The sequence below is a fragment of the Orbicella faveolata genome, unplaced genomic scaffold, assembly GCF_042242905.1.
Source record: "Orbicella faveolata isolate gen_17 unplaced genomic scaffold, um_ofav_v1 contig_35, whole genome shotgun sequence".
NCBI classification, from domain to species: domain Eukaryota; kingdom Metazoa; phylum Cnidaria; class Anthozoa; order Scleractinia; family Merulinidae; genus Orbicella; species Orbicella faveolata.
Window position 1 is genome coordinate 20,687,501 of NW_028301564.1, and position 15,465 is coordinate 20,702,965.

The 15,465-nt window shown below is 38.4% G+C and overlaps 2 protein-coding genes across 4 annotated transcripts in view; both read right to left on the minus strand.

Annotated features, from left to right (window-relative positions):
- Positions 1 to 7,018, minus strand: part of LOC110051451 (uncharacterized) — a 35,705-nt gene extending 28,687 nt beyond the window's left edge. The window contains exons 1-6 of one of the 3 annotated variants that reach the window (XM_020757480.2): positions 6,115 to 7,017; positions 2,714 to 2,758; positions 2,538 to 2,640; positions 1,238 to 1,468; positions 518 to 670; positions 267 to 410 (exon numbers count right to left, since the gene is read on the minus strand). In XM_020757480.2, coding sequence (XP_020613139.2) covers positions 267 to 410; positions 518 to 670; positions 1,238 to 1,468; positions 2,538 to 2,636 — 627 coding nt within the window. In that variant the 5' untranslated portion in view covers positions 2,637 to 2,640; positions 2,714 to 2,758; positions 6,115 to 7,017. Of the gene's footprint in view, positions 1 to 266; positions 411 to 517; positions 671 to 1,237; positions 1,469 to 2,537; positions 2,644 to 2,713; positions 2,759 to 6,114 lie in introns of all 3 variants that reach the window. The other 2 variants (XM_020757479.2, XM_089274114.1) reach the window with 2 other exon arrangements.
- Positions 7,019 to 7,587: 569 nt separating this feature from the next.
- LOC149103702 (uncharacterized) lies at positions 7,588 to 10,734 on the minus strand. Its single transcript, XM_089274116.1, has 2 exons — positions 10,521 to 10,734; positions 7,588 to 7,951 (listed from the first exon to the last, which is right to left on the minus strand). Exons 1-2 carry the CDS (start codon positions 10,675 to 10,677, stop codon positions 7,644 to 7,646), a joined length of 465 nt encoding a protein of 154 aa, XP_089130242.1. The 5' UTR covers positions 10,678 to 10,734; the 3' UTR covers positions 7,588 to 7,643.
- Between the last annotated feature and the right edge of the window lie 4,731 nt (positions 10,735 to 15,465).

Here is a 15,465-nt window from a genome sequence, read left to right on the forward strand (position 1 = left end):
CATTACATGGCCACCCTCGAACCTCCCATTTTGGTGGCGCCCTGGACGTCAGATCAAGCGGTCTCGCTTATGTCGAGCCCTGCCCCTGAATTACTGATTTAAATTAAATAATTTAAAAAAACCATACCTTCAGCTGAGTTCAGTTCTTTTCTTTTTAGATTGTTTCTTCATTGACTTGTTTGCCTTTTATGTTAACACTAGTTTGTATAAACTATCACTATATATGACTGGGAAGCTTACAAGTGAAAGGTTTATAAAAAGCTTACTAAAGCCAGAGATGGTGAATACGAACTGGCAATGACCACTCCATATAGATCAAGGACATTCTCGTGACGGAGAACATTTGCCATGTCAGCCTCGTGCAAGAAGTTTTGTTCATAATCAGTTTCATATCGAAGACACACTTTACCCTGCATGGAAGCAACAAACATTACAAATAAACTTGTTATAAGTGTCAGGGAAATTCAAAGCACTCAAGACAAGACTTAACACCAAAAAACTGTAGGACCAATTATACCTTGCTACCATCAGGTTTCGTCCACAGGGCCTCGCACACACTTCCAACATATGGGCCCTCCGTTATGGTTCCAGTGACAGTTATGTCTTTCATTTGAATAACTGGTATGTGCTTGATTTTACAAGTTTCAACAAGTTTACTTTGCTTGTATTTCTGCAATAAATTCAAAACCATACATTACACACGTTCATTCGCGATGCAAAGCTTAGTTGATCAGAACAACCTTTTGATCTTTTTTCGCATTTTAATCAACGTTCTCATACTTATTAAATTTTGAATACATTAAACAAAGGAAATCATGACCGTGACGGTGTTTGGAAATCTGATCTTAATTAGCATAGATTTTTAAAATAATTTTATTTCTCCGTTTTGTCCTTAGTTTTAGTTTAGATTGCGAAGATATATCAAACACTCAAGACAGTCTTTGACCACATTTCCAAACACCTCAACACCTTCCTTTGTTTAATAAATTTAAAAGTTTTATTGCAATGGCTCTATACTGCCCATTTATGGACCTGTACAGAACGTATGGTAGGGTCAGACTTCTACATGTCTCAGTCATCCATAAAATAAACTGGATATAATTAAGTCATTATAATTACTTTCATATCTTTTACGTACACTGAAACATCCTTGCGTGCAGTGAAACGTATTCCATCAGCTTGACAACAACCTCATGTAAATAATATTACATTTAACCTGCAGCAAATCATTAATTACCTTGTTTGCAAGGACTTTAAAATCTAAGTCCTTATTTGCAACTTTCTTTTTTACAAGGTCAATTTCATGTCGATCCACTAAGACGCTCTGTCTTGAATCATAATCCTTCAAAGCAGTCAGGCTTTTAATATTGAGACTGTAGCAAAACATATTGAAGAGGTAAGCTGAATCAACTTCAGCCATAGCTATGTACAACTTGTCCAGATCAGTCAGCATGTTGTCCTGAACCTCCTGAAAAAGACACCAATAAAGGCAGGTTGATCATCTCAAAAAGGGATTGTCAGCCTCTAAATATCACATCTTACCAAATGCTAATGGTCATAGCAGTTAGTAATTACATGACACCTGTAGGAAACAGGGTGACAGGGTGTGATGGCAGGCCTGTGAAGTAATCACGGGTTATCCAAGCTGAAGCTTTCTTTGTGGCAACAAATGTTGCAAGTAGTGATTGAAATCCAGAAGTAAAAAAATTCACAAAATCAGAAATTTATCATATTCTCATTCCCTGGTCCTCCATGTCAATTTCTTAGATCTTACAAGCACATGCACAATTTCCAAGCCTTTTAAAGTGTAGGCTAACCCCCCAAATTTTGTATTTCACTTATATAAATCTCCTTGTTTTTCTGATCACCACTGTGAAAAAGTCTGTAAAATTGGCCTCTTCCATGGCCATGACCGAGGAATAGCGAACAATGGGATGAGTTGGCCTGCAATGTCATCGAAGGAGTTAAACCATGTGCTGCCTCTGAGAAGAATAATATATGTGAACACGCGATAATGTGATTCAAAATCGTTACAGAATGCTAAGAAAAAGTTTTGTTGGAGGGAGCAGCAGTACAGCATGCTTAAGAGGGAGCAATCCTCTTCATTCAATACCTCCATCTTGATGACACTCGTCCTGAAGCATGGAAAAGAATAATAAGTGTGCCTGCAGACCACCCGGCCACTCCAAAACACTTCTTCAAACAGTGGCTAGGCAGCTATGCCGCTGGCCGCGTAGGCGCAAAGCTGCGTAGCTGTGTAGCCATGTAGCCGCATAGCCACATAGCCATGTACCAATGTAATGCATCTATGTTTCATTTTCTAAATGTGAAAAAAGAAAGACTGCGCACAAACTGGTAGCCGCATATCCAGGTAAGGGGTAAAACTTCAAGTGGCCGGGTATTCTGCAGTTACTCCCTGACTTGTGCAAAGTCGGACTGAAAGAGGGAGATATACCAAAGGTTACTGATACACTAAAGGCTTCCTTATACACACGTACACCTTCATGGTTATCACATCAATCAACAACCAAACTAACCTCATTAGCATCATCGCTATCCTGAAATTTAGCTGCGCCAGCAACTGGTGACTTCTCTGCTTTCTTCCTCCTCAGAGGAAATTTTCCAAACCCCTTCATTGATCTGCTTTAAAATGTAAAACATTATTTTAACAAATAATTTAAGTTCTCTTGGCCTTTAATAAATTATGTATTACCTGGTTCCACTTGTAAATTGGATCTTCCAAGGGGCATCAGGTTCCCTCAAAAACAAAAATGTATAAAATTAATAGAAATGAACAAAAACTGGAATTTTTAGAGGGATTGGGGGGGGGGGGGGGGGAGTGAGAGGGATATGGTCATTTTCTGAAATCTGAACACATTATTAAACCAGGTTTTTTTAAAATTAATTCAGAGCCAGGCACCAGACAAATTGAGTGCCTGTAAACAGAATTCTGCTGGCTGCTTCATCAATACTTAAAATACATTAATATAAGTACATACTGTTCGTGCCTATTACAGTCTTCTAAAAAGTTGAGATTATTTTACAAAACCACAATTTTCAAGGTTATAGTACACTTTACTTCCCTTGCATCTTTAAATTAATCCATTAATTTATTTCGAAAACAAATGTTTGACATAAGAGCCCACTTTAAATATGTCAAAATTAGAGCAAATCCACCCGTAATGATGGGTTTGTAGGCAACTGAGTGCTGCCAATGTTGTGGTTCAAATTGCAGGAAACCCATCTCTACATGTACGAGTGCAGAATTTCAAACATTTTCGGAGGGGCATGCCCCCAGACCCTCCTACTTGGCAAGGCCCTCTTTATGAGAGGGAACAAAGACAATGGAAATCGAAAAAACCTGTAAACCAAAAACCTTTCACAAAATGGATACAATTTGCTCCCAGAATGTATGGAAGACACAAAGAACACCCTACAGTGTATGTTGAGGTAAGTGAAGTACATTTCTACATATAAATCACTTTTTAGGACTTTAATACTAGAGCTTGTGCATTCCCGGCATAGATAACAAACATTTTGATATATTGAACACTATGTAACTAGAACCAAAAACAATGTGAGTCAAAAGTAAATATAAAAACTAGTGTGAGAAAAAAAAAGTACTCAGTCTGCACTGTCTACACAGTCTGCAAGGTCTGCACGGTCTGCAGTCTGCAGTCTGCATGGTCTGCATCTTGGCGTGACCTAATTGAAAGTGACCGTGACATTGTGAACATATCAGGTCAGTGACTTGCCTAGTTCCTGTACAACGTTCTCCCAGGCCTTCACGGCCAATTGATTCCAGTGACTTATCCCAGGCATGGTCAGTTTGGAACAGAAGAAAACTTCCTCACAATGCAACTTACAGTTAGGACTATTATTATGCTTGTCACACAAACTTTTTTATTATACATGCACCTTAACTGAAAGCCAAAGCAACCAATTGTATCAAGCTGCGAATGCTGACAGGTTTTAACCTAAAAATTTCCAGTAAACTACAGAATGTTTTTAACTGAAAACTGGAAGAATATTTCGCTCCTACACAAATTTGTTCTATAAAAATCTGTCGAACTGTCTGTGTGTTTCTTAGAGTGCAGTTCTAATAGCGCCTGTCACGATAAAATAATAATTGTGTCACAGCTTTGTTATCTGACGGCAAAGTCCAAGGTCTGGACGATTTGACTTGTTGTTTTTTATCTCCTTTATTATATATTAAAGAGGATTCTAGAAAAGGTTGCTGTAGTCGTCGTTTAGTAAATAAGCCTGTGGTTAAGTGGTACCTACAGAAACATGTACGTATAGAAGTTATGCGCAAGGTTAAGTTTACTTGGGAAGTTCGGAGAGCACTGAAGAAGCTAGAGTTACTCTCGTCTATCACCTCGAGCAACTCATACACTTCTTTTGTGCTCTCCAAACTTCCCACATGCATCCATAACTTGATATAGATGCGCTAAGCATGAACCAATTCTTTATTTCGCAAGGTAATTACCTTCCAGAAAACTTGTTAGTTACAAGACAGCACTGCAAGCGAATTATTGCTTCTTGCATAGCGGTCAAACTAAAGTTAAATGATTAACTTAGAGAGCTATTCCTGAATCCAGAATATAAGAAATGTTGGTATATTTACATTTTCTTTGACCAAGCACTATGGTCAGATGTAATAGCAACCTTCAAAGCCTTAAATATTTTGCCAGTGGTTTGAAGCAGCAATGCTTCTGTCTCGATAATGTCCGTTTGGATCAAAATGAGCTGTGTAACTTGACCAGTTAACATTAAAACAAAAGCGAAGAGTTGAAATAGCTTTTCTCTAACTGTCCGTGTCCCAGAATTGCCCAGAGAATTCCCTTCCGTGACACGAAATTGGCTCAGTCAAAAATTGAGATAGATTGTCTCAATTTTCGGGTTTTTGCCTAGACGTCACTTTTTGCCCCGGACCACGTGACCCAAAACAATTGACTGCGGCAAAATATTGAGACAAAATTGAGGTCTAGGAACTAAGCAAGTCAGTGACTTAAATGATATCATGGGATATCAGGATAGCACAATTTTGTAAACAAGATTTCTGATTGTCTTATATTATACAAATTTAGGTATGTTAAAATAGGGACCTACTGCCCACAAGTCATAAGCATACATTGCCTTAATTTTCGGGTTTTTGCCTAGGTGTCACTTTTCATCCCAGACCACGTGACCCAAAAAAATTGACTGCAGCGAAATATTGAATGATATTGTGGACAGCAATATATCAGGACAGCACATGTAAACAAGATTTCTGATGGTACAGTTCCAGAAAATATCCATACTCCCCCTCACAGAAGGGAGTTGAATTTCCTGGGGGTGAGGGTTCTCTAAGACCAAAACATTTAAAGAAATGCAACAAGCCTAATTGGAATTTCCAGAGGGGTGGGGGTGTCTGGAACTGTTTTCTGGAACTACACATTGTCAAGTACATTATGCAAATTTAAGGTATGGTAAAACAGGGAAGCTTAAATTCATATGCATACTGTGCCTTAACGACCTACTGCCCACATAAGCTTAAATTGTCTCAACTTTCGGGTTTCTGCCTAGGACTCACATTTCATCCCAGACATTGTGACCCAAAACAATTGACTGCGGTAAAATATTGAGGCCTAGGAACCAAGCAAGTCAGTGACTTGAATGATATCATGGGATATCAGAACAGTACATGTAAACAAGATTTCTGACTGTCTTATATTATGCAAATTTTGGTATGGTAAAATAGGGAAGCTGAAATTCATGTACACACCGTGCCTTAATGCAGTGCTTAATGACCTACTCACCACATAAGCCTAACTTAATTAATTATTTAACCTTGTTATGACACGTTATAAAAATTATGATAAGTAAGTTGAACCATGGTAACTAAAAATGCAGAATCAACGTATTGTTGATCAAAGCAGGCAATTAACAATAGAATATACGACTTCTTTGGTCATAGACTTCAATAAACTTAATTGATGAGTTCTGTGCCTAGAATAAACTATTTGATTTGATTTGATTTCATTTCATTTCCTTTCATTTGATTCGGTAGAAGTAAGCTTAAAACACAATGTACATTAAAAGAAAATCGAGGACAGATGTCACTTGACTTACCTTATCTATCGTGAAATAACAAATACATAGTATGACGGTTCGGACGTCGGTTCGAAAGTCGATTCCAAGTTCCTCAGACTACGTGAACACTACACGACGAGCAGGAGGGAGAGGTCAACTTTGCTTCAGTGGCCATGCGATTGCGCGCCCGATGATCTTGGCCATTATGACGTCACTCGTGAGCCGGTCCGTGAAGTTTCAATGGCCGCTAAAAAGTGATACCAGAAAAGTTTTTCATCTGATGATTGCTCAAAGAATTTGAAAGAAAGCGATCAACAGCCCACAGGAATAAGATAACCTGTTAGTATTATGTCCAAAAATACTTTGAATTTCAAAAATTAGTCGTGAGAAGGCACAAAAAGACGCAACATTTCGAGATCGCTCAATTGAAAACGCGATTGAAAAATGAAGCTTTGCGCCTGTTTCTTGGGCGATATCTGGAGAACCCAACGATGAACAACACGAACACAAAAATATGATCTTGATATGGTTTAAAACGTTTGAATGGTGATGAAAACGAATCATTAAACTTATGCATAAAAATGATCAGTGGGTTTAAACCCATTATTTTGTAGACGATAGCATGGACGACCTACTGATCAATACTGGAAACCCTCGAAATATGAGAAAGTATTAGATGGAAAATGTTCCCTTACAAAGACATTTGAACTATAAAGTCATATGCTGGGTTAGAAAGTAAATAATGCACCAAAGAATTATTTTTCCGCGCTAAATTATCCGCAAAACTGTCAACGATAACATTTTCTTCTGCGAGGCCAACCAACTGACGCAAGCCGAGCAGACGTGTGGATATTTTTATAGATGGTAAGATATAAAATCACTGTACGGGAGACCTAAATGAAACAGATGATATTCAGAACAACATGGACGAGACCTCTTAGAAGAAAGGTGCTTAATTTCGTGTAAAAATGTTCGTGAAATATGAGATCGGAGCAGGATCTGTTTCCTCGGGCGTCCGCATGCAGTGCAGGGATATTTCTTGTCTCGCACCTCTGACAAGAAAGGTATCCTAAACTGGTGCTTTGGGCTCTAATTTTATATATATATATATCTCAGTAAGTTCACTTAAACTTGTATAGACTGTAGAGGAAAACTGTGTAGGATGTCATATGGAAAGAACTAAAAAATACAGAATCTGGTTCCAAGCAGCAAGAGAATTAAATAGGAAAGAAAATATGAACAGGGACACTTCCTATGCTAAGCCATTGGCAGTAAGGGTTAACTTATCCAGGAGAAACTTGTTAAACCAAAATGACTTATTGCCAAAACAAAGAGTTCAGTAAGGAAGGTTATGACAAAGCTGGAAAGATCAATATCAGGTGATCTCTTATTATAACCAAACCCCTTGTTTTTGAACAGTATCTGTCTTGAGAAACTGTAATAACTTTACTACCACTAAGTTTGAAATGATAATCGGTTATTTTCTTTATACTTAATGCTTTTAAATTTTCATCATAAATCTTATGTAAATAAAGATAGCTCTAACAATTATTTTACAAAGAAATATTCTAGAGAAGAGTGTCAGAGCTTGTACTCGTAAACATGAACCCCAACCCTGATTTCTCCCCAGCTTCATCCATCCCAGGTTCCCTGTTGCTTTTTGCATTGATGAGTTTATTATTGGCTTCAAGAGAATGATAAGCATACATTTTCAGCAAATAACAAAAAACACAAACAAGATTGGGTTTTACATGTAAATGTTTAATTGACAGCACAATGACAACACATAGATAACTTTCCATGGTGGTTGAATGTATTTTCAGAAATGGGGCCTCAGTGCTTGAATGGTCTTGCAAAGGTAGTGGAGGATGGTAACCTAAGGTTTAAAAAGATCAAATAAGACTCCTCTTAATATTCACCAGTTGAAAACTGGAGTAAATGTTTATACGACCTCCCTTCCCTCTTTGGTTTTTACATCTCCCCCAACTCTTTTCAACAGCAAGTGTAAACTATAAGATAAATTTCCTAATGAGATCTAGCACTAGGAACTCAATATGTATTTACGATTAAAAAAAGTAATTCTCACAATTAAACAATCCAACCCCATCCACCTTTTAAGTCCTGTCCAAGCAGATACAATGCGGTAATGTACAAGAGCTAATATTTTATCATAATTTATAAAACATAAAATAGCTCATTTGCAGTATCAATGTATTGAATTAAGGTTTTCAGATTTTCACATAGAGAAACTTTTTCAGCACCCTCACCTGCACAAAGAAAAAATAAAATTTCTGAAGTGTGTCATATAAACTACATCAAACACTCTCCATAAAGCATTTTTGGATCCTTACTTAAAGAACAGCTACAATATTGTTTTGGAATTAAAATAAATCAAACTTCAAATTCCTAAGTTGTTGATCAACTGTGCCAATTTTGTACACATAACAAGATCCAGCAACAGGAACTCAAGGTGACCAGAGTTTGGAACTCAAGTTTTGTTATATAAGCATACATGATTCCAGCCAACTGTGAGACCCCTTATTTGGTCTCAAGTAACCAAGAAAGCCATTACCCCATTGACCCTAGCCAAGTTAACTTTCACCATTTTGTTGAGAAAGTGAAACACAAGTCACCCTTAGCAACATAACCAGGGTAACCCTGGTAGGCCTGATAACCTTTTTTCATCAAAATACTATGACTGGCCTACCTGGGGCAACTCATGGTATGAAGAAATCAAAATTAACTCACAAAACCCCACAGTGATCAAATGACTGAAAGGAAGCCAAAGGAAGAAGGATAACTGAGCACTGGAACATGAAAAAAGGCTTACATGTACTAAGTAATTGAGGAGGGACAACTTCGTTTCATATAAACACATGATAAAGTTGCCTCAGAAGGGTCTGAAAGGGTTGTCTTCAGTACCCAAGACCATATAAATGGGATCTTGTACTCTCCTCCACAGAGGCTCCCTATGGGAAATTGAACATACTCCAAACTACCAGCCTACAGTCAAAGCAGCACAAAAGAGGCCTATGCTGAGGAGAGAGTACCTTGTATGTCAATATGTTTAAAGAAAAGTCTTACAAGACTAGACTGCAAACCATGGGTAAAATGTAGACTGCAGGCTTTTTAAGAACATCATATTCCCAGAGAGAGGGATTCAGCTAACCATACACCAGCTAACCTGAGCCATATATTTCAGGCTAACAGCACTTAGATCTCTTTGAAATATAGATAGGACCCTGTGGGCACTCTGATTGGTCAAAAATCCATGTTTTATCAGAGTTTATTATACGGCTCTGTCTCACAAGGACTGGGAACTACTGAATTCATGAGTTTGATTGGCTGAAATCGATATTGAAAGCATTCTAGATTTTCCCATCTAGACAGGTAATATTTTGCGGTTAGAAAGTTGCAAACTAAAATACAAAGTCATTGACTGTTTTCATCTAACAATATATATTTATGGAAGTGCCATAAAGCCTGATGAGAAAAAAAAGTAAACAGGACAAGCAAACTTTAGCAGAATTAATTCAGCTTATCGCCGATTCGCAAGCAAAAAATGATAGTTAGTACAAACCAGTTACATTAAACGAATTACATTATTCTTGTTTGTGCCATATAATGAACATCTTATTAACTGAGCTTAGTCGGTCTGTATGGGAGAATCTTGACCTCTCTTGTGTGTACAGACCTCACTGCGTTCAGTCTGTACTCACGACCTTGGTCAAGATTCTCCCATACAGACTTCCTGCTCGGTTAATAAGAGCTAAATATAACATAGAAAAGGCGTGTTTTATTGTTTTGGGTGTGTAAATCTATATCATAAAGCAAATAAAGAAGCCTAAGCCATGTATTACACTGTGATAAAACACTCCAGACATTTGAGAACACTCCAGAAATGTAGAAAACGCTCGCCTGTTTTCTACATTGCTATCGCAGTGTAATAAACGGCTTAGGCTTCTTTATTTGTTAAATAAAGGAAATGGGAATACAATATATTTCGATTCTTAAAAAGTCTGCAGTCTGCATTTTAACCACCGCTATGCAGTAGGCAGGCTTTAAGTCTCATTTGAAAAATTGAGCTTATGTTCTTGTTTGTGAAAGTTCTCATTTCCATCATTGTGGATAGTATTTCTGTTTGTTGGGCCTGTTGCTGGATATGTGTCGAGTACGAGATCGCAGATATTTCTTACTCAAATGAACTGATCATTTTTACTGCCGATTCTTCAAAATCATCTTCAATTACAATGTTTCCTTCTACATGTAAGCTATTCTGTGACCAAGTTACACGTTTCTTTAAGCTACCGATCACGTAAAAAACGCAATTTTACAGAGCGAATTGTCAAAATTTTGCCCCACATATTTCCACCGGAGAGCGATGACAGTAACACTTGAAATACACTTTAAGCAAGATTTGTCAGTTATAATGAAAATCTGCTTACCTCTCAAGAAAGAAAAATGATAATGACTCCTTGAGATCCAAATACAATACCATTTGAAGCTGGAATGATTGGAGAAATCCGCCTCAAACAGTTGTATCAGCGAGAGGCGACGACGACATTTTCGAAAACTTCGTGCATTTGCGCGCCTCTTCGCCATGACGTCATAATGGCCATGATCATAGGGTCAGTCAAATCTGACGTGTTCACCTCTCCCTCCTGACGACGAGGTAGTAACAGAAAAATGTGTGAAACCGCTGACACGAAGACCTTTTTGATGATGTCACGGATGTCACGGATATCACGGATGTCACGGATGTCACGGATGTTTTGTAAATATGCGAAGTTTCAAAAGAATCTGTTGCCAACTCGTGAAAATGTGGATGGTAAATTGATGGAGGTGTTCTTTTTTTTATATGATAACAAGAGATTATCAAGGAAAGAGAGCGAATCCTCCACATAGGCCTTCTACCCAAGGTAATACTTCTTCAGTCATTTTTAGACATAGTACCCAGTTCTTCCGAGGATGTTGCTCGCGCGATGCGTGGACAGCCGAAGCGACTTTCTCGAAACTACCTGAGACGAAATGGTGGGAACGCTATTTTATCTGTTTAGATTTCGTTTCATAGCAGAGTGTCTAATCAGCGCGGGTCGCGGATCGTGGGTCGCGGGTCATGGGTCGCGGGTCATGGGTCGCGGGTAAACAGCGCGGGTCGCGGGTAAATTGGCGCAGGTCGCGGATAAATTGGCGCGGCTTAACTAAGACAGTGTCTCATGCAGTAAGATGTCGTGAGTTAAGTACATTGTCGTAGTAAAATTTGCTCCACGTGTTTTAATATTTATATGTCTGAGCAAATGGTAGTTAATCTTAACTTTCACACGGCCTCCCTAAGCTTTTATAATATTGAGAAACTCCAAATTAATGTTGAGCCGAGTAAGACATCACTTTGATCGAGAAAAAATCAGCATTTTAATATTTTAAAAACACTTTTATGTATTGCCACTCACTTTAGTATGATGAATAGTTCAGCCAATGGGACATCCTGGCTTGTGAGAGAGCGTAAAGGGCTTTGGAAAGAAAACACGTCTACGTACACTGGGGAGCGCTTAATTTTTTACACCAGAGGGCGAGTTACAAGCATAAACTGTCCTATTAGAAAAAGTAATCATACGGTTTTTCTGGTTCAATTTGAAAATTAATTTGCACGAGTGAGTCCTTCAAAAAGCTGAAATTGCACGAGCCGCTTTATTATAAACATAAAAAAAAATCGCACAAAATTTTCATCATTTTACGTGATATCATTGGCTTAGAAAATATCCTATTGTCTTTCAGCCAATCATAATCCAATGTGTAATTTGCACTGGTGTTAGACTTTTTGCACTGGTGTTACACTTGAACTGCACCGCTCTCTCTTGTTAAAGTTTTCATTACACGGGAAATATGAAGAAAATTCGGCTGATGGATACTGCTTGCTTTCACATTTTCAAGTACGAGTTGAACCAGCAAAGCGATGTCTTACTCGGCTAAGCATTAATTTCTAGTTTCTCGATATTATAAAAGCGTAGGAAGGGCCGTGTGAAAGTTAAGATAACCACCATTTGCTCGGACATAAAATACTAATACACGCAAAGTGGATTTTACTACGACAATGTACTTAAGGTGATTCCTTAGTATTGTATTGCGCATCCCTATTGCGCACGATTTTCGAGTCATTAGCGCGCGCACATGAGCGCGTGCGCGTACAAAACGTAAGAGATTTCCCTCAAACTAAGCCCGATAGCAAAATTAATGCTCCTTTTCTCTTAAACGAGCACGATGACCCCCAAATTTTATTTCATAATTTCAATGAGAACAATATCCTCAATAACTGAGAAGAAAATTAGCAGAAATCTATGGCCACTTTTTTGGAAAATGAAATAAATACTACGGAGGGAGACATAACGGGCCCAACAGCGCATGTCCAAATTATGTTTCCTTTATGGTGACCGAACACAGTCTTCGCGTGCACTTTTGCTAATGCAATTCAGCGCGCGCACAAGGACTGCAAAAAACAAACATGGCGTCAATAGAGCGATCATTTTATTTACTCAACACCCGCACTATCTGTGCTATTTTTCTCTATAATTGAACGTAGTTTATTGATGGCTTTAGTCTTTTATCACAAAGATATGTTAGAAAAGGTAACGATGCAAAGAACCCAGCAATTCTCGGCTCTTTCTTTGTTACCGAAAGAACCCAGTTAAATGCAGCGCATGCGTAGCAACTTTGGGTTCTTTCGGTGAAAAAGAAAAATCTGAGAATTGCTGGGTTCTTTGAATCATTACCTTTTCTAACATACATTTTTTAATAAAAGAGTAAAGCCATAAATACAATATGTTCAATTATGAAGGGAAAAAAAACACACAGATAGCGAGGGCATTGACCACATAAAGTGATCGCTGTATCGACGCCATGTTTGCTTTGTGTAATCCTTGCGCGCGGGCTGAATCGCATTAGCAAGAGCGCGCGCGGAAATTGTGTTCGGTCACCTTAAAGGATAAAAAGATGCAGGGTATTTGAAGACATTTTTTTGGGACATAGATGAATAAACAATCAAAGAAAGTCAAACTCTGTGTGATATAATAAGCTGCATTGAAAAATAATCGAACTTATTTGTTGCGCACGGAGATTACCAAAAGTCACCTAAATAACCGTGTTTGTCAGGATTGTGGCGTGAAAACAGGCACTCTGACTCCCTCTTTTTACTACTTTTTTAATATCTCCTCGTCCTGTAACAACAGCATACCAAGTTTCATCGGAAATCTATGGCCGGTTCTTTTACTAGGAAATCACCTTAACTCACGACATCTTACTGCACGAGACACTGTCTTAGTTAAGGCGCGCCAATTTATTTCGCGACCCACACCAATTTATTACCCGCGACCCGCGCCAATTTACCGGCGACCCGCGACCCACGCTGATTAGACACTCCCATGGCTGTGTAAGTATGCGTTATAATTCTGTTCATTTCTTTGCCACATTCTGCATATTCGAGAGAACGTGAACTATACTATACGACCTCGACGTTCGTCAAAAATATTCCGCTACGCGTCGTATTTTCAACTCTCTTCTTGGTGTTTGGAAATGTGGTTGAACACGGTCTTTCGTGTTCGATATATTACGCAAAATACCTAAAATTATTCTGGTACAAGGTTTTCGTCCACTACAAACTGGAAGTGCCAAAAATATACAATTAGTGGATTCTTTTTGCTCTTCATTTTCCATCAAGGTAATCGCATTATATTTTGCCAGTGTGTGTCATTGATAAGTCCTCTTCTAAACTAAACTTATCACTTTGGATGATGCGACCAAAAAGCATGCCTGGGGCGGATACAGTATTTTACAGAAAGGGGCTCGAAACACGGACTACCTATAGGCGTCTATTTCGGGTGCATCATCCTCCGGAAAATGTTTAAAATTGATATCCTCGGAAATGGGGCCATATTAACGTGTTATAATGTCTCATTTTTATTAAAAATTTAGGGACTCGACCGGAACCCTCTCCTCTTCCCCCCCCCCCCCCCCCCGCCATCCCCCCACTAGATCCGCCTCGGGCATCAAAAGTTTTGCAGTTGTTCCATACCACTACTTTCGCCTTTTTGCAGACCACACCGCAAAACCTTCCGGACATACTGAAATAAAGAAAACACGATGGGCGGTGACGACAGCGTTTTAGAAAGACTCCGTTTTCACTGTCCTCGCCAAAACGCGCATGCGAAAGAGTTACGTTTTCATATGTTTCCATTCTGCCAACCAACGTTTTCCGAATTTATTTTTGGAGGTGAATAGATTGTGTTAGCGCATAGAAAGGTACGTGTGTGCTTTAAAAGGCAATGCATTAATTAGCGTGGGAGGGACATGATAAGCTTACACATTTTTTACAAATGTAGATTGATTACACAATTGATTTCTTTTAACTCGCTGATGTCAATTTCAGCTCTAATGTACCCGTATTTCATGTTTGTTTAGCTATAAATATCCTATAAGTTGTCTGGGTTTACATCAGCCTGTAAGAATTCATCGGTAAAATGCACGAAAGGTAAACTTAATCAGTTTGATCTAAACGCGATAGATTTAGAAATAGGCGAGGATCCAGTCTAGCTATAGTGATGAACTGCCTTATCTGCGTAACATCATCACAATTTTTTTTTTTTTTTTTTTTTGCTGTTTTGCCCATTGTTTAACAACTGGACTTGTATACAGCAACATGCGTTCACGTATTACAACATACTTTAGCTAAAACTGTGGGCCCCAAGATTATATTACGCACAAAATATGCCACACCTTGCCGAAATTTACCACCTGATTCCTAGACGCATTACCGCGGAGTTTGTCTTTCCTATATGTTTATCCGTAGGTGTGTTATTACGAAATGTAAACTCTAGTATGAGTTAGGTATATATACCGGCACTTCGCGTTGTATTGTTAAACTCCCTGACGAAGTGAGCGTTAGCCACACGAAACGCGTAGGAGAAATAAAGAAGTTATACAACTACAGTTTGCAGAGTGCTGCTCACTAGTTAAGATTTTATTTATTTATTTTTTTGCTATTTCTTTCCTTCAGAGGCCCTCTTTGTGCTCAGATACGCAAGGCAATTTCGGGCAATTATGATGTTTCTGCCCGCAGTTGTTCGCTTATCCACGTTCAGTTTTATTGTCATGCAAATATGGCAAGTCAATTTTCATAATGTTTAATTTTATCATTTTTCTTTCCTGGTGAATTTTTAATCCTGTTCTAAGAAGACAATAAAATTGCTTACACAGTGTAAAAGTTAAAATTGTCTGATGGGCTGTAAGAAAATATATGTATATATCACAAAATGCGCAGAAATTCTATCGTGCACTAGTGTAAAGGATCACTTAATTTGACATATGGGCAAATTATGTTACTGTTTTCTTTTATTTCCT